Source organism: Guyanagaster necrorhizus (assembly GCF_019112545.1).
Source record: "Guyanagaster necrorhizus MCA 3950 unplaced genomic scaffold BT62scaffold_17, whole genome shotgun sequence".
Classification (NCBI taxonomy): domain Eukaryota; kingdom Fungi; phylum Basidiomycota; class Agaricomycetes; order Agaricales; family Physalacriaceae; genus Guyanagaster; species Guyanagaster necrorhizus.
Window position 1 is genome coordinate 609,673 of NW_025064896.1, and position 14,518 is coordinate 624,190.

Below are 14,518 nucleotides of genomic sequence, written 5' to 3' on the forward strand. Positions count from 1 at the left end.
TGTTGTCAGTTGATGGCCTAAGTGTTTAAGGATCCTACAGAGAATATGACGCGCCACAGTCCTGGTTTTGTAAGGAGGCATCACTGATCGACGGTCGCGTTCCGATCAGGGCATAACATGAGATTGACATGAGAAGACTTCTTCATCTGAGATTTCAAGGTCCCTTAATACGCAACTGGGTGATGGAGAAGGTTCAATTGAGTCGCAAATTCGGACACCAAGAATCTGGCCGACAGGCAGATCATTAAGGAAACGCCACGATGCGAGATCCGCGTGATAGAGATGAAAATTCCTAAAAGATATACTCCCAGGACAGATGAAACGTCTATCTCTTCCTCCCGAGTGTCAGTTTGCTGGCGAAGAGTATAAGGGGGCGGTGACCGCGAGTAAATTAGTAGAGGTCGCTCCCGGCTGTGACAGCTCATGGCCCGGTTTTATTGTTAGCCATAGTTACCATAGGATCGGGTTCGTCGACTTCGATATCTCCATAGCGGTGGGAACAAAAATGAATCCACCAGATCGACCTCGGAGTTGTCTGTGTTCTCCAATTAAACTCCCACTCCCATGCCACGTAACGTTACCGCCGGTACGTTAGGCAGCAGATACAAGTATAGCGGCTGCAAACCGGTCCACTGCGGCTATCCAATTGAGAAATAGAGCAGGAAAAGCAAACGGCAAACAGCGAAGGCTGGAAATATCGAAATAGACAACTTAGGCTTCCGGGGGTACACTTCGCGGGAGAAGACACCGGACGGCCGGTCCGCCTTCCGATGCTCGTCGGTTGGTTGGGAGAAAATACGACCAAATAGTGGTCGAAACACTTTTCTCACTACTAAGATGCATTTGATGTATACTCTCGATGCAGATGGAAATAGAGTATATACGCTTAAAGTTAGACTCGATGATCTTTTTCTTCTTTTCGTGCCGCGCTGACCAAAGTTTCTTGTTTCTTAGAAAGCAACTGATGCAGGGAAAATCACAAAGTCGGCGCACCCTGGTGATTATAGGGATGATCCTGTTCAGATCGTCATCACTGACGTCCTTCTTATGAAGCCAGATTTTCACCGGATGACAAGTTCTCCAGGCACCGTGTGACGATCAAGAAGCGCTACGGTGTCCTATTGACCCAATTACCAGCAAAGCCTCTCTAGATCATTACCTCTTGGTAGGACGATCACGTCCACGACCTGGATGAGGTTGAAATGTCTCCATTCCCTTATTTGTGAGCTATTCTTGTCTTTTAACTTTTACAATTTCACAACAGTCTGACCAACATAATACAATCATAGAACTTCATGATGTTATACATATAATACTACACTTCTGGTGTCCATGGCACGTCCAATGAGAACATATCGTCTTATGCAATCGTGATTTTCCGTGGTGCTGGCTCGTGTGCAGCCTTTGGGAACGTTACCGTCAAAACACCGTTCTCCATAGAAGCGCTGATTTCTTCCTTCTGCAGAGAGTACCAGTGAGTCTGCTTCTCCTTCAAACCTGCTGCTGATGGCTTACCTTGACGCCGCGAGGAAGCCTCAACGTCCTCGAGAACTTGCCGGACTCGCGCTCACGATGGGAGTACCCATCTCCCTCCCCCTCGGAAGCTTTGGCTGTTCCGGAGACAGTGAGATGTCCGTCGTGCACCTCAATGTTCACGTCGTCCTTCTTCACTCCTGGCAACTCGAAGGTCACCGTCACAACGTTTCGGTCTGCGTCTTCGTGGAGGTCCATTCTGTGGAGAAGAAGCAAGGAAGCGATCAGACGACGTTAAAGCAGCGAACATATACCGAACTTACTTTGGACGCAAAATGGATTCCGTGGTGGCTTGCAACATAGTGCGGCTTGGATAGGAGAATCCACCCAGAAGACCACCGAAATTGTGGAATGGTTCGTAAAAGGAAAGGGACATCGTCGTTTGGTTTGTGTGAAAAATGCTGATTCAGAGGTGAGAGTCCCTTATATCATTCTTTTCCGCTATTGCTAGAACCTTCTCCTGCAGGTGACATCCAACAGGTGCTCCAAGAAGGTTCTCGACCTTGCGTGTAACTCGGCTTACCTACTGCCCTGCGGACTGAGGTTATACTCCGGACCTATCATCGCTCTCTCTTTCCTACTTGGTGCTATGTAGTACAATCTGCACGTCGTTGTCATGGATACTCAAATCTGGAAGTAGCAAGCCCGCGTCGGCATTTGTCGGACCGCGCGCTCCAGAGCGTCGGTTATCACGTGTCACTATTGACTAGGTCGCTAAATTTCGAGATCTTTCTATGAATGACATACCTTACGAGCCTTCGAAACTTCGAGAATCACTCTGGAGGTATAAATTCTTGCTGTTGAAACGGTCTCAGTGCAACTTCGCAAGTCGCTCAATAGTCTGCTTACTATCGACTATCATGTCTGTCTTCTACTACGAACCTTTCTACAACTGGGACCGCTTCTTGGACCAAGCATTGGGCTCCAGCGCAGCTAGTGGTTATCACACCATGCAGCAACGCTTGGCTGAAGGTTCCCACGGCGAAATACAAAGGTTCTTGAAACCCAGGCATGTCGGTTGTCTTGTCACGGGTCATTCATTATATGCTCACTATTTGGTTAGGATGGATCTTCACGAGGATCCTTCCACCAATACCGTCACCGCTACCTTCGAATTCCCCGGTTTGTCGAAGGACGAAATATCCATCGACGTCCACGACGGGCGCCTGACCGTTTCAGCTGAGAGTAAGATCTCAGAGGAACACGAGAAGGATGGCTATGCAGTCCGGGAACGCCGGTATGGGAAGTTTGCTAGGACACTGCAGCTTCCTCGCGGTGTAAATGTAAGTTCTTTTCTTTGTAAATTTTATACTATTCCTGATTCCGATCCCCCTTACGTTCCAGGACGAGGAAATCAAGGCCTCGACGCTGGACGGGGTGCTCACGGTGACGTTCCCGAAGGTTGGGACCGAAGCTCCTGGGCCGAAGAAAATTTCCATTGCTTGATCTTATCTTGGTGCACTGGTTATGCTATATGGATGTAAATTTTTTTTTCAGAGTGTAGATAGGTATCATATAATATTTTAAAATTGAATGTTTAAATTCTTTTCCTATGTAATGTGCTCTGAACTTCTCCGTGGTTTCCAACTCATCTTGTATGTACTGAATGATATTGATGCTGCTATTAATTCTTGCATTGGGTTCAGTTAAATTATATATTTCCTGATTCCTCAAACATCCTTCCAATGAGTCTCCGAGTCGGAGAAATAGAACCCGGCTTTGACAGCGGCATTTGTTGTAGGACCAAATTCGGAAGGTGTCAAACAAACGCAATCTACATTACACCGCTTTTTGTTTGACTAGGACGACAATCGCGGCTGCTACATGTTTTCACTACGAGTCTAAAGCCCAACTTTCTGGTTAATAGCCTTCTTATTCGTACCACTACTCTGACGGCTTAATGAGCACATTTACGATGTACTCTAACCTTGCGTTACCGGTGGTTGGTGCGATTGATCCTCACTTACAGAACGGCGACGAAACCGAACCTAGTCTGCACACGAACGGCAAGCGCAAGCGAGACGCGCACGATTCTGGGCGCGAAGCAGGATCAAGCTACATTCCACCATGGCAATCTAATGTACGCGTCAACGGAGTCCAGAACCAGCGGAAGAAGGTGCTGAGGAAGGTGCGTCACCCGACATTCGGGAGGAAGGGTCCTTCTGACCTGGCTGGAATTGTAGGCCAAAGTATATGAGAGCAGCCAAGAAATGCTAGACGCGCTTCGAATCTGCTTCATGCAGGAGAAGCAAGTCGATTTCAGTGGCAGCTACATCGTGCTTAATGAGCCGCCCATGCTGGATAAACACCGCGTTCAATTGGTCTCTCACGATGTATGGAGAACATCCGGGTATCGGTTCACGTAAGTATATGTATGCTTAAAAGGTGAACTTTCACGCTTACCCAAGTTCTTCTAGCGTCAAGGACCACCCGCGTACGAAGGACGGCCACAAAACTCGCCTTTGGTGTACCCAAGACGATGCCCGACAGAACCGCAAAGGACCTCCCGAAAAGGCCCGTACACTCGTGACAGGCGAAGTGGTTGCCAAAACTCGCTACCCGTGTCATAGCAGGCTCCTCATCTCATCTCGCGATACCACCCAACCGAATCACCGCATGGTCACCGTGCGGATACATCATTATGCTGCGCATGCACCTTATCACGAACCTCCCCCGGGCTTCTTCGTGAACCCAACTTGGCCGTCGTATATGATGCTTCAGCCCCCTCAGCCTCAAGTACCGTGGATGATGCCTCCCCAGCCTCTACCGCCTCCAATGTCTTCTCAGCAGCGGCAAATAACTCAAGAACTCGAATACCTCGATTCAGACGAGGACGAGGAATCGGACCGAGAAGATGCTAATCGCGAAACCCCTGCAACCTCCGAGCCACTCCCTGATGATCCCCTAACGGACTCAGGGCAGTTCCAAAGACAGATGCGGATGCACATCAATAACATCCGCGATTTCTGTGATGGGCTGGAGTACCAGTTGCAATTCAATGACCATCGGCTATTACACGAGTTGGAGAAGGAGGGCGGGTCATTTCTACGCTTCGTGCATGAATGTTTGAGGAGGGAAGGTCGCTTGCAGGATCACGACGTGTCTCAAAGCAAAGTCACTACACCACCATCTGAGCCCGAGCAGTCGGCAGCCTCAGAGTCGCGACCTCGGGGGGCTGAAACAGACCCGGAACCAGAGCATGAGCTGGGAACTAACGGTGACCTTGGATAGCGTGTCATCAATATTCTCTCCTATTCGAATCTGAATATTTCATATTCGTTTCCCATCATACTTCTCAAGACAGTCTGAACACTCATCATACGGCACTAGTTCTGTTCCTTCTCCGCCTTACTGGCAACGAACTGGCACCTCGCCACCTCTTTCTCATCCGCGAGTTCAATGAAACTCCCACTCATCGTCGTGGTGTTCTGTTGCAGCACAATCTGCTTTTTCTCCCCCAAGGAGAAGCGATCCCAGACGGGTGATCGTTTCAGCTTGAAAGTATTTGGATCTTCTGCCCGCACGAAGGAGAGCCAATACGCAATCAGTTCCTGTGAGAAAGCCGTTTCCTCTGGCGTCATTGAACTGAACGTTGCTGAGCCATTGTATCTTGCTCCTCGCGTCAGTGCAAGGAGTGCATCAGAGAAAGGGAATGTCCTTACCCAGTATTACTGCCTCGGAACATCATCCAATTCTCTGCCGCGTGAGCAACAATGGTAGGATTGTCGCTTGTCGGATTGGGTTGGTTGTACCGATAGGCCCACGTGTTGATCCCTTTGCTGGAATAAGCGCTGGCCAGTATTTGCCGCTTTGCCAAAGCGCACGTCAGTTGGAACTAAATTCAGCACCTTGAATGTACCTACACAGCATCGATCCAAGGACTCGCCCGTCGCTGTGGCCAGCCTTTGTTCCTCGGAGTCAAAGTATGAAGAAGGGTATGCCTGTAGGAATGGTCAGTTCCGAGTAAACAAACCACAACGACGAAAAGTTATTCACCAAGAGGTAATCATGCATATCTTGTTCGTCCAGTCCTGGGAACAGGGGTTTCAGGGATGATGGGATATCGTACCCTAGAACATATGACTCGTTTGAAGTCGCACTAGCTGAAATAAAGTTGTCATTTCGAGAAGAATGTAATAACACTTACCCAACCATAAGAGGGATGCGGGCAAAGTGGCCCAAAGCCAAGGATATTGTTGGGAATTCAGTGAAGATCTGGCCATCCACAACAGGATGAAAGGCGTTATACGGACCAGCGCTGGCAGGATTGAAATGAGATGGCTCAAGAGCCTAGTAGCAAACGAAACGTACAATTCACTGCTTGCCGCTGCGTCTTGAGCACGAGCAAGGGCGCTCACGTTGGCATCTCTCAGGCATTGCAACTTGGAAGAGAGGCTGTCGAACCCACATCCTGCTCGCTGCGCATAGAATTCGAACAAGGACTACCAGGAGATCAGTCAAAGCACTGACTGACAGTTGGGTAACAAAAATAACTTACGCGTTGCTGCTCGGGGAATGGAAGAGGAGCCCTATAAGCGCTCTGCACGATAGCGCCAGAGAACAGCGATTCATCTTCATGCGCAACGAGATGAAGCTCCACCGAGGATCCTCCCGCGCTCTCACCGTTAATCGTCACCCGCGACGGATCGCCGCCAAATGCTCGTATATGTCGTTTGATCCATTTCAGCGCCTGTATCTGGTCAAGGAATCCTACGTTGAAGTCTCCATTGGTGGTGTCTGCGAATTCCGGGATGGCGAGGAACCCGAAGGACGAAAGGCGGTAGTAGATGGAGACGATGACGACATTGGGGCTTTGATGGACCCAATGGTCGAAGGGGAAGTTGGTGGGATTGCCGTAAACGTAGCCTCCACCGTGGATGTATACAAGTACGGGTACTAGATGAACGTCGTCAGCGGTGTTCGCGTGCTGCTATTGGGATGCCTACAGTTGCTTCCATTGATGGGTGAATAAATGTTGACTTTCAGACAATCTTCAGTGCCGGCGCCTCCAGCATCGCCAGCTGAAACATGAAAAATGGTACTTCAGAAACTCTTTGACATGAATAGCGCGCGTCATACATGCATACCTCCAGTAGATCCCTGGACGCAGAAGTCGGGATAAGACGTCGCGTCGACGACAGCTCCGTTGGCCTTTTTTGCGACTCGCGCCGTGTCTAGAGGGATGGGTGCACGAAATCGACGTTCACCAAGAGGGGGCTCTGCGTACGGGATACCAAGATAGGCTACGGTGTCGGGGTACGAAAGGTTGCCACGGTATTTTGCGTATCCGGTGTCGACGACGAGCCTGTCGTTTGCGGAGGCAAGAAATTGGGCAAGCCAGGAGAGCGATGCGACGAGTAGCGCGAGTTTCCAGACCGTACTGGCTGGTGGGAGCAGTTGTGGATAGTATATGGGCATTTTATAATGCCTGAGTCCGAGAAGGGGCTATCAGTACGAGCAGTATTTGATATTGCATCAAGTCGAGGTCCAGTTCCCTGTGGGAGAAGCAGCCTACGACTTCAAGTGTTCGATACGGAGATGGGTCGAAGGCCAGCGGCGTGGCGGATAGAAAGACAGAGATAGATATTGAATCGGAAGGTTGGTAGTGAATACGTACTCTGTCGCCCAAGCTAAATGGTTTCTGGTGGTAAACGATTAATAATGAAAACTTGAAGGCTGTAGCTGAAGCTAATAGTGAAGGTTGGCTAAAGGATGATTAATTTAAGAACCCCCGGGGCCGAAATTTGAAATTTGTCGGTTATTTTCGGCCGATCGTCTATCTACCTACCGCGACGATGGTGGTCGATGCGCAGTGGACACTCGCAGTAACTCTGCAAGTTGTTGCTTCTGTATCTAACTGGAGACTTTTTTTCCGAGAATAATCCTTCAAGGTATCCACAGGTGAACTGATTCTGAAGGACTAGCCATCAAGGAAAGACGATGGGAGAGGAACGCGGCGAAATATGGATACTCCGACTTGTCATATAAAGAGGATTCTGAACACTTGTACGTTATAATCTTTCCAGTATTCTGAGCTCACTGTCCTGTACATAGGTATATACGCCAGGAGGAACCGTAGCTCATGAAGAAATGCAAAGCCAGACTGAGTGGCGACCATCAGGAGGCCGCCTATATTCAATAAGAGAAATCTTACTGTCGCTCAAATGCTCAAGCACAACGTGAGTTCCACTTTTCAGACTCCGGGCAGTGCATAAGCAGAGCAATTGATAGATTCCATAGCTTTATTTTTTTTCTTCCATTTTGTAGAGCACGCGAGAATCAATTGGACTCAGCTTTGACATTGAAAACTAATAACGGTACCAAGAATTTGGCCTCTCAGTTCCGCCAATCACCACGTCAAAGATGTGACCTGTTTTTAGGTTACAGTGCCTTCCATGCAGATCTGCATGTCCTCTGATCTGTACAAATTGTATTCGTGCTGGCTGTGCCAGTAGGGAGACAGTATAAACGTCTTCACCGTCTACGAACCTCGGCAACGCACAATACCAATAACTACCGAGTTCCTATAACCCATTCGACGATTCACAGTCAGCGACTTCTGCCCTTTCTGAGCACAAGGATTGTGCGATTGAACCATTGTCGATCTTGTACTGATTTTTAATTCGTCTAGGTAACACCGCTGAACAAGCTCTGGCGCGTACGATCGTAAGCATGTCGAGACAACAGAGGAAATCTGGTTATTTGCTTCTCTCTGTATGCAGGGCTCGTCTTCATCTACCTCCTCCTTCTGTTGATATGTCCCACTCGAGTGGAACACAATACTGTCATTCCCATTGGAAAAGAGAGCGATATTCTATCCACCGTCATAGTTCAAGCGCAAGTCATCATTACAGTGAGGTCATCCATCTGTTGACATAACGATGGCTTATCCTCATTATTCTTGTTAGATATACCTGGCAGGACTCGTCTTCGTCAGCCAGCAGCTGGCTACTCGGCAAAATTCACAAACAAGATAGACCTTGACTGTGTCTGCCCGAACAGGACTGGGAGCTGCCTTGCTCGCCCTTTGGCACCAGACATTTATCGCAGCTAACGTCATCGGAGTTCTCTCTGTGGTTGCATATTTCGTGTTTGCTACCGTTCTCCATATCACTGCCCCTGCCATCTTTAGGCCATTTAATATGACTCGCCATACGGAAATATCTACCACGTTGGGGCCGCCTAACATCTCGGTCAAAAATCTGTACGTGTCTCGCTCTTACTCGCTATCGCAGATCACTGATAATCTGTTAGTAATTCATCTAATCCTTCGAATATTTTCCTCGATTCTACTCCCGTCATTCCATACCTTTCTTACAGTGATCGCATCTCTAGGATTGGCCTTGAGAACGGGACATTTTACGATGCGCTGTCGGACAACCCTGGACAAGGAAATGCTATGACGTTCAACGTAAGTTGTGGATATGTAGATGGCGCATCAGTGACACCAGTCAACAATACTGGTAACTGGAATGTCGACACCGTTTACGATGACCACATTAAGCCTATACCCGCTCTTGGTGAGTTATCTTGCATAACTTGTCGCGTCGACATTCTTAATGCCTCCATAGCGCCGAATACAATCAAATGGCTATCATTTTACAGCTACCTGAGCACTGGCGTTGGACTTTATTGTGTTCGCATTCCTCACGTATTCTTCTAGTGGCGCAATGTGGTGTTTTATACCTCGGCTAATATTACAGACTCTCAAGACTCGACTGGCAACCTTGTAAGCGTGCATCCTGCAATGAGACCTGGTCGTAATATGATTCTTCTCGCAGTAAGCCTTCCGTCAGTTTCTCCTTCGTACTTCCGATTTAGTTTTCTGTAGAAAATGTCAGTTACTTCGATGAAACGACCGTCTGTACGATGCAGGTCATTGGTTGCGCAGTCACTGTGGTCAACCAGTCAGCAGCCGCAGATGTGCAGACCCGTCTCCTTCAGGACGTCCACCCTCGTGGTCGCAAAACGTCCTCAACGTGGGCTCAGTGGGACCCGCAACGATCCCAGGTAATGCGACGGTCTCGTCTTCGCCAAAGGGTTCGACGACAATCTTTGGGCGTGGTGAGCAGACTGCGATGCCACGAATCAGGAAGCGGCAAGGAACTGGGTCAGGACAGGGTCCAACGGCGCAGCCACAGCCAAATCTGCCTAGTCAGGAAGATCCGCCGCCGCCGCCCCCCCAAGACCCTCAGAACCAGCCAAATCCGGCGCCTCCGCCGCAAGTCCCGCCACCGAACTCACCGCCTCCAGATCCGGCTTCTCAAAACCCACCACCACCTAATCCGGCGCCTGTGCCACCGGGTCGGGTCCTGCACCGAATCCTGCACCGAAGAATCCGTCGTCTAACCCCTCACCGCCAAACCAAGGCTGTCCAGTACCTGCGCCTCCAGACCAAAGCCCCAAATCCTCCGGCACCCACCATAGCACCTCAGCCTCAAGACCCTACACCAAAACCACCGTCACCGACCCCAACTCCTCCATCCTCGGATAACATGCCGCCTCCAGATTTGGGGCTCCAGAATCCAACCCCCCCCCCTCCCACCACCCTCAGACTAGGGTCCGCCTACTTCAGCGCCTCCGCCACGAGATTCGGAAGATGGGAGTTAGAGGAAAACTGGAGCTTCTGGCCATAAGCCCCGCCGGCCCATGCCTAGTAATCCCTTAGCGTCGACTGCCGATCCGGCGAGTGGTTCAAGAGGATGAGAGGAGATAGATCTTCAAAGGAACGTGAAGACATAAAACGGCCGGAGAAAAAGTTGAAGGCGCTTGAAATGAAAGCTATGGCTCTGTCCCAGAAAGAGAGCTATTTGATAGCCTTGCCAGGAAATACCCAAGGCAAAATCTCCAGCGAGTAACCATCAGTTTTACGAGTTACCATTTTTTTCTGGCATACGTTCTTGATGACTGACTTTCTGTTGGTTTAGTATGAGAATTGCGATTGCAATCAGCTTCGTTGTTTCGTTGCGCCATCTACGAGAACAAACCCAAAAACTGCGTGCATTCAATGCAGGTGTAGGAAGACAGGTTGCTCTCGTAGGAGGCCTGCTCCATCTCAGTCTTTTTCTAGTGCGGTATCCACCTCGTCGGCATCGTCGGATACGGATGGGAAAGAACATCAGGGATAAAGAAACTTTGGCTTAGTCACAAATAAGTACACAGAACAATGCAAATGATCGTGATCGATCGAAAAGGTAGTACAGAGTTTCTATTATCATTGAAAGCGACGAAAGGAGAGACAGAAAGAAATCTCCAACTGCGATGAAAAAGCTATGGGCCGAGCAGTGGAAATCCTGTGGCATTATGATTTCAGTCGTCAACAGAACCGCCCCCGAGTCTCTTTTACAAGGGACTCATGACTCATGAGGCCGCACTGTATAGCAGATTCAGACTCGGATTAGCAGGGAAAGACAGTTGAAGCATCATGTCGGACAATTATTTTATCAATACTACATGAAAGGTCGCAGGCCGTCGTCTGGATAACTGTGTATAAGCATTCACTCCTTCGCCTCTCTTTTTTTCTCCTCAGTTTTGAAATCACGAACAAAAGCTGAATTCAAAAATTCCTTATACATGCCGATCTTTGGCAGCTCACCCGGCGTCTTTGATGGCACGAATCGCAACATCAAGATATATTCGTTGTTCCATGGCGTACCGAGCTTGGAGACGCCATCCGATTGGACCTGTAAGGAGAGAAGAGATATTATAAATCACAATATAATGGACGAAGAAGACCGACATGTGCTGTAAGCGCATCACCAGCTTCTATAATCTCATGAACTATCACCTATTAAAAGGATTATCAATTCTGATACACCGAGTAGACAATAGAAATAACACGTGCAGAAAAATCACTATTAATAAACCAACCAAAAATTGTCGCTTGAAGAAAGGCAACAAATTCCTGCTTCTTCAGTTTCGAGATAGCCATTGCTTGAGGAAGGAGGTTGAACTCAAATGCCTCGTCATCTAAGTTTGCCGAGACGCCCTCACTATCGAACGCTGCAACAGCGTTGATGTATGCAGTGAAGGCTTGCATTTGAGGAGAGGCATTTTCTGGAGCTTTGTAGGCAACCATGGCGTTTCGTTCGAGTCTAGGTAAGTAGTCCTACCGACTTTTTAAAGCCTGTCACAGCTTTATCGGTGCCAGTAAGAACCCCGCGACAGTAAGCAAAAGTTGGCAACAGTAAGCGGGAGTCTGACAAAGACCAAAGAGTTCCACCCCGGGGCTGGCGCGTACTAGGCTTCCGGAGTGCCCGGCATGTCGGAATTCGTGAAACATGTTTCATTAAATAATAAGTCACAGACGTACCTTTTTCACCATGGCCTAGGTTAGCGTCACGGTAAGAGCAGTTAAGCGATACGCAATGTGGGAACAATATGTTTTCCTATATGAATCAGTCTCTTCCACCTCATTGGTGGGAAGAAGGTAAATGTCGAAGTCATGAGGCCTGTACACTAGTACGATTTTGTGTAAGAAGACCGCTCTTGTGGCACACTAGGATCCGTAGACAGCATGGATGGATGCTGTACATGTAGGACGGTAGCAAGCCAGGGTCCAATCAAAGAATCGGGTCCTGTGAAGAGAGGCCCCATTCAGGTTAATTCCAGCGAACCAGCTAGCCCTCCTGCGATAGGTATAGATCCTAGTCGTTACGTTGATTGAAGGTGGATGCCAAACTTTATCGTGAAGAGACGTCAAATTCCGGCCAGACGTGTGATTAAATATTCAGTCCATTCTGACAGAAAATGACGGTTTTATAATAGATGTAAGAACTGGCGTTAACAGCCTGTGAGAGTTTCGGCTTGCAAGTAGGACAATGAACACTTAATTTAACGGCAAAAAGCACCCCACGAACCAATTGGGTCTTCAGCATTCTTCAGCTCGACCTGAAGGTGTGCATGTAGTCTGAATGTTCACTTGAGCGCCACCGATAAGATTTCCATGCGCATATACGCAATCCATTGCTCCAACGCCATGGATCTCCAATGTTCGGTTGCACGGTAGTATTAGAGACACACATAGTAACAGAAAGCACGTAGTCCTCCTAATCTTGCATGTCGAACGGCCGATAAATTCGAAGGAGACAAAGCTAATGTTACGGTGAGCCGGACGACGCACCACCGACCTCTGAATATCCACATAGCCAGCGTCCAAAAATTGGTGTACCGAAAGCGAGCTAACTCATCCAGAGCGAAAAAGAAATCGATATCAACGACCGTTGTCAGAGACAGGAACCGGTAGTAAGGACCCTGCTCTTGATTTTTCCAAGGTTAAAGAGTAACGGTATTGTCGACGAGAAGACCTATTGTAAAGATTAAGTATACATCAGTATACTCGACATTCTTTGCGATGATAGGATGATGAGATATCTCGTCGTTGTAAATGGGAGACGAGCGTGAGAAACTATACTCTCGTCTTACCATGTCCTCCACCAGGGCCCTCAACGCGATTCTTCCTCAGATAGCAAGCTCGCCGTACGAGGCGCACCAGAAAGCTCGTACATTTGCTTCTAGATACGCAAAGTCCGGTCAATACGACACCGCCATCGATGTGCTGTTCCAGAGTGCCAGAGAATTGCTCAAGACAGGGCAAACCGGTTCCGGTACTGACCTTGCCGCATTTATGCTCGATGTCTACGAAACGAAGGGAGAGACCGTTAACGATGAAAACAGAGGTGCGCAGTGTCGTGGTGTGCATTGTCCTGACTGCTGATTCGAATGACACAGACAGATTGACGCAGCTCATCGCATTGACTGGCTCCTCGGGATCCTGGCGGAAGACCATCATTGACAAATCAATAGCGTTTGTAACCATTCCCCTACTGCTTGCCGTGATTCTCACGAACAAAATGTATACAGTTGGTCTGCAAAGAATGGTCCTTGTCCAGCCGGCGATCAGGATCTGCACCACTATGTCGGAGAGCTGTTATTCAAAGGTACTGACCCTTGATGCTACCATGGTGCGCTCTATCCTGAGACACTGTACTAGATGGCGCTCTGGACCAGGCGGAACCTCATTTCCTCGCTTCCGGAAAACGAGATAGCGCCAGGCTACTTGCGGACATGTTCATTCAATGGCTGTCTGAAGGCGGCCCCCCTGGCCCATTTGCATTACGGGGCGTGATTCCGTATGCATGCGTTCCATGTATACTTGCATCTCTCAGCTGATTGTTACCGTGTATATAGATATCTCCAGAACGGAAACATTCTCGCGGCCCGGACTTTTATCACGCATTTCGTGCCACAGCTTCCACAGACAGCACAGAAGACGTCCAAACACGTTGACGACACCAATGAGGTGATCCTAACGACAGATCCCTATGTAAACTTCGCTCAACTTGCCGTCGTGACGTGTCAGCGTTCTCAGGGAGAGCGGAACAAAGCCATGCGTGAGAGTTGGGTCAGGTTATGTGGGACTTATCAGAGCAAAGGGGGATTACTCGCCCAGCCTGAAGTCCGAAAGGTGAGCCCCACCCTGCACTCCTGATCACACCAGAAGGGCACTTTTAGTTGAGCTTGAATTTGGACCGAAGTGCCGGGTCTTTCGTTGCGCTTTTGCTACAGGGAGATCGGCAATTCTTGCATTGCTGGAACGACATTCCTTTCGCTAGGGATTTTTTTTTACCGCGTGCAGCAGATCCATGACCATCCTGTTGCCAGAATGCGGCCAAAATCCCGTACTGCGGTTCAAATTCAAGTCGAGCCTGAATTTATCTGTTTCTGGTGTGAATATTTTACTACGAAAGTAGCACTCCATTGAATACTCTGGGTGCTCCGATAAACGGAGAAAAAAGTTTTCGTTAGGCGGCGCTATTGGTTCCAGTTACTCATTTCTTGCGCAGGCACTCAATGAACTCGCGACACTGTATTTCGCCATCCCTCCTCCGCGAAATCAGGCAGCAAATCCATTTGGCGACATGATGTCGTCTTTGTTTGGAGGATCGTCACCGGCATCTGCGTCATCGGCAAGACGGGTGCTGGC

The 14,518-nt window shown here is 48.8% G+C and overlaps 10 protein-coding genes across 10 annotated transcripts; 6 read left to right on the plus strand and 4 right to left on the minus strand.

The window, feature by feature from the left end:
- Nucleotides 1-837: 837 nt before the first annotated feature.
- BT62DRAFT_970654 (Nop10 family nucleolar RNA-binding protein) lies at nucleotides 838-1,151 on the plus strand (the record flags this gene model as incomplete). Its single annotated transcript, XM_043188988.1, has 3 exons — nucleotides 838-891; nucleotides 955-997; nucleotides 1,054-1,151. The coding sequence occupies 3 exons, from the start codon at nucleotides 838-840 to the stop codon at nucleotides 1,149-1,151; spliced, it is 195 nt and encodes a 64-aa protein (XP_043038230.1).
- A 79-nt stretch (nucleotides 1,152-1,230) lies between these two features.
- Nucleotides 1,231-1,956, minus strand: BT62DRAFT_933780 (HSP20-like chaperone). The gene is made up of 3 exons (XM_043186615.1): nucleotides 1,797-1,956; nucleotides 1,516-1,732; nucleotides 1,231-1,459 (listed from the first exon to the last, which is right to left on the minus strand). The coding sequence occupies exons 1-3, from the start codon at nucleotides 1,907-1,909 to the stop codon at nucleotides 1,361-1,363; spliced, it is 429 nt and encodes a 142-aa protein (XP_043038231.1). The 5' UTR covers nucleotides 1,910-1,956; the 3' UTR covers nucleotides 1,231-1,360.
- Nucleotides 1,957-2,393: 437 nt separating this feature from the next.
- BT62DRAFT_899374 (HSP20-like chaperone) lies at nucleotides 2,394-2,979 on the plus strand (the record flags this gene model as incomplete). Its single annotated transcript, XM_043183364.1, has 2 exons — nucleotides 2,394-2,816; nucleotides 2,878-2,979. The coding sequence occupies 2 exons, from the start codon at nucleotides 2,394-2,396 to the stop codon at nucleotides 2,977-2,979; spliced, it is 525 nt and encodes a 174-aa protein (XP_043038232.1).
- Nucleotides 2,980-3,378: 399 nt separating this feature from the next.
- Nucleotides 3,379-5,148, plus strand: BT62DRAFT_933783 (uncharacterized protein). The gene is made up of 3 exons (XM_043186616.1): nucleotides 3,379-3,661; nucleotides 3,717-3,895; nucleotides 3,951-5,148. The coding sequence occupies exons 1-3, from the start codon at nucleotides 3,449-3,451 to the stop codon at nucleotides 4,762-4,764; spliced, it is 1,206 nt and encodes a 401-aa protein (XP_043038233.1). The 5' UTR covers nucleotides 3,379-3,448; the 3' UTR covers nucleotides 4,765-5,148.
- On the minus strand, nucleotides 4,860-7,238 carry BT62DRAFT_970663 (alpha/beta-hydrolase; the record flags this gene model as incomplete). The annotated part of the gene is made up of 9 exons (XM_043188989.1): nucleotides 6,621-7,238; nucleotides 6,480-6,554; nucleotides 6,032-6,429; nucleotides 5,845-5,975; nucleotides 5,681-5,791; nucleotides 5,530-5,632; nucleotides 5,397-5,474; nucleotides 5,196-5,341; nucleotides 4,860-5,142 (listed from the first exon to the last, which is right to left on the minus strand). Exons 1-9 carry the CDS (start codon nucleotides 6,949-6,951, stop codon nucleotides 4,860-4,862), a joined length of 1,656 nt encoding a protein of 551 aa, XP_043038234.1. The 5' UTR covers nucleotides 6,952-7,238.
- A 1,308-nt stretch (nucleotides 7,239-8,546) lies between these two features.
- Nucleotides 8,547-9,430, plus strand: BT62DRAFT_225096 (uncharacterized protein). Its single transcript, XM_043180121.1, has 4 exons — nucleotides 8,547-8,737; nucleotides 8,788-9,053; nucleotides 9,105-9,262; nucleotides 9,315-9,430. Exons 1-3 carry the CDS (start codon nucleotides 8,676-8,678, stop codon nucleotides 9,194-9,196), a joined length of 420 nt encoding a protein of 139 aa, XP_043038235.1. The 5' UTR covers nucleotides 8,547-8,675; the 3' UTR covers nucleotides 9,197-9,262; nucleotides 9,315-9,430.
- Nucleotides 9,365-10,284, plus strand: BT62DRAFT_224303 (uncharacterized protein). Its single transcript, XM_043180119.1, has one exon. The coding sequence runs from the start codon at nucleotides 9,612-9,614 to the stop codon at nucleotides 10,167-10,169; it is 558 nt and encodes a 185-aa protein (XP_043038236.1). The 5' UTR covers nucleotides 9,365-9,611; the 3' UTR covers nucleotides 10,170-10,284.
- Nucleotides 10,285-10,767, minus strand: BT62DRAFT_224302 (uncharacterized protein). The gene has a single exon (XM_043180118.1). The coding sequence runs from the start codon at nucleotides 10,650-10,652 to the stop codon at nucleotides 10,401-10,403; it is 252 nt and encodes an 83-aa protein (XP_043038237.1). The 5' UTR covers nucleotides 10,653-10,767; the 3' UTR covers nucleotides 10,285-10,400.
- Nucleotides 10,768-10,936: 169 nt separating this feature from the next.
- On the minus strand, nucleotides 10,937-11,807 carry BT62DRAFT_933786 (uncharacterized protein). Its single transcript, XM_043186617.1, has 3 exons — nucleotides 11,378-11,807; nucleotides 11,273-11,320; nucleotides 10,937-11,216 (listed from the first exon to the last, which is right to left on the minus strand). The coding sequence occupies exons 1-3, from the start codon at nucleotides 11,609-11,611 to the stop codon at nucleotides 11,031-11,033; spliced, it is 468 nt and encodes a 155-aa protein (XP_043038238.1). The 5' UTR covers nucleotides 11,612-11,807; the 3' UTR covers nucleotides 10,937-11,030.
- Nucleotides 11,808-12,496: 689 nt separating this feature from the next.
- BT62DRAFT_225025 (uncharacterized protein) lies at nucleotides 12,497-14,310 on the plus strand. Its single transcript, XM_043180120.1, has 5 exons — nucleotides 12,497-13,211; nucleotides 13,264-13,339; nucleotides 13,396-13,472; nucleotides 13,526-13,664; nucleotides 13,723-14,310. Exons 1-5 carry the CDS (start codon nucleotides 12,920-12,922, stop codon nucleotides 14,021-14,023), a joined length of 885 nt encoding a protein of 294 aa, XP_043038239.1. The 5' UTR covers nucleotides 12,497-12,919; the 3' UTR covers nucleotides 14,024-14,310.
- The last annotated feature ends 208 nt before the right edge of the window (nucleotides 14,311-14,518 follow it).

Bases quoted from the DNA above. Each gene is read 5' to 3' on its own strand.
- BT62DRAFT_933780 (XM_043186615.1), bottom strand. From the start codon at position 1,909: ATGTCCCTTTCCTTTTACGAACCATTCCACAATTTCGGTGGTCTTCTG. The intron at 1,733-1,796 runs GTAAGTTCGGTA...TCTTCTCCACAG, and splicing joins GAATCCATTTTGCGTCCAAA to AATGGACCTCCACGAAGACG. The intron at 1,460-1,515 runs GTAAGCCATCAG...TACTCTCTGCAG, and splicing joins GGCTTCCTCGCGGCGTCAAG to AAGGAAGAAATCAGCGCTTC.
- BT62DRAFT_933783 (XM_043186616.1), top strand. From the start codon at position 3,449: ATGTACTCTAACCTTGCGTTACCGGTGGTTGGTGCGATTGATCCTCAC. The intron at 3,662-3,716 runs GTGCGTCACCCG...CTGGAATTGTAG, and splicing joins GGAAGAAGGTGCTGAGGAAG to GCCAAAGTATATGAGAGCAG. The intron at 3,896-3,950 runs GTAAGTATATGT...AAGTTCTTCTAG, and splicing joins ACATCCGGGTATCGGTTCAC to CGTCAAGGACCACCCGCGTA.
- BT62DRAFT_225096 (XM_043180121.1), top strand. From the start codon at position 8,676: ATGACTCGCCATACGGAAATATCTACCACGTTGGGGCCGCCTAACATC. The intron at 8,738-8,787 runs GTACGTGTCTCG...ATAATCTGTTAG, and splicing joins AACATCTCGGTCAAAAATCT to TAATTCATCTAATCCTTCGA. The intron at 9,054-9,104 runs GTGAGTTATCTT...ATGCCTCCATAG, and splicing joins TAAGCCTATACCCGCTCTTG to CGCCGAATACAATCAAATGG.
- BT62DRAFT_224303 (XM_043180119.1), top strand. From the start codon at position 9,612: ATGCCACGAATCAGGAAGCGGCAAGGAACTGGGTCAGGACAGGGTCCA.
- BT62DRAFT_224302 (XM_043180118.1), bottom strand. From the start codon at position 10,652: ATGTTCTTTCCCATCCGTATCCGACGATGCCGACGAGGTGGATACCGC.
- BT62DRAFT_933786 (XM_043186617.1), bottom strand. From the start codon at position 11,611: ATGGTTGCCTACAAAGCTCCAGAAAATGCCTCTCCTCAAATGCAAGCC. The intron at 11,321-11,377 runs GCACGTGTTATT...TCCTTTTAATAG, and splicing joins TTATTAATAGTGATTTTTCT to GTGATAGTTCATGAGATTAT. The intron at 11,217-11,272 runs GTCGGTCTTCTT...CTCTCCTTACAG, and splicing joins GTGATGCGCTTACAGCACAT to GTCCAATCGGATGGCGTCTC.
- BT62DRAFT_225025 (XM_043180120.1), top strand. From the start codon at position 12,920: ATGGGAGACGAGCGTGAGAAACTATACTCTCGTCTTACCATGTCCTCC. The intron at 13,340-13,395 runs GTTTGTAACCAT...AAATGTATACAG, and splicing joins ATCATTGACAAATCAATAGC to TTGGTCTGCAAAGAATGGTC. The intron at 13,473-13,525 runs GTACTGACCCTT...ACACTGTACTAG, and splicing joins CGGAGAGCTGTTATTCAAAG to ATGGCGCTCTGGACCAGGCG.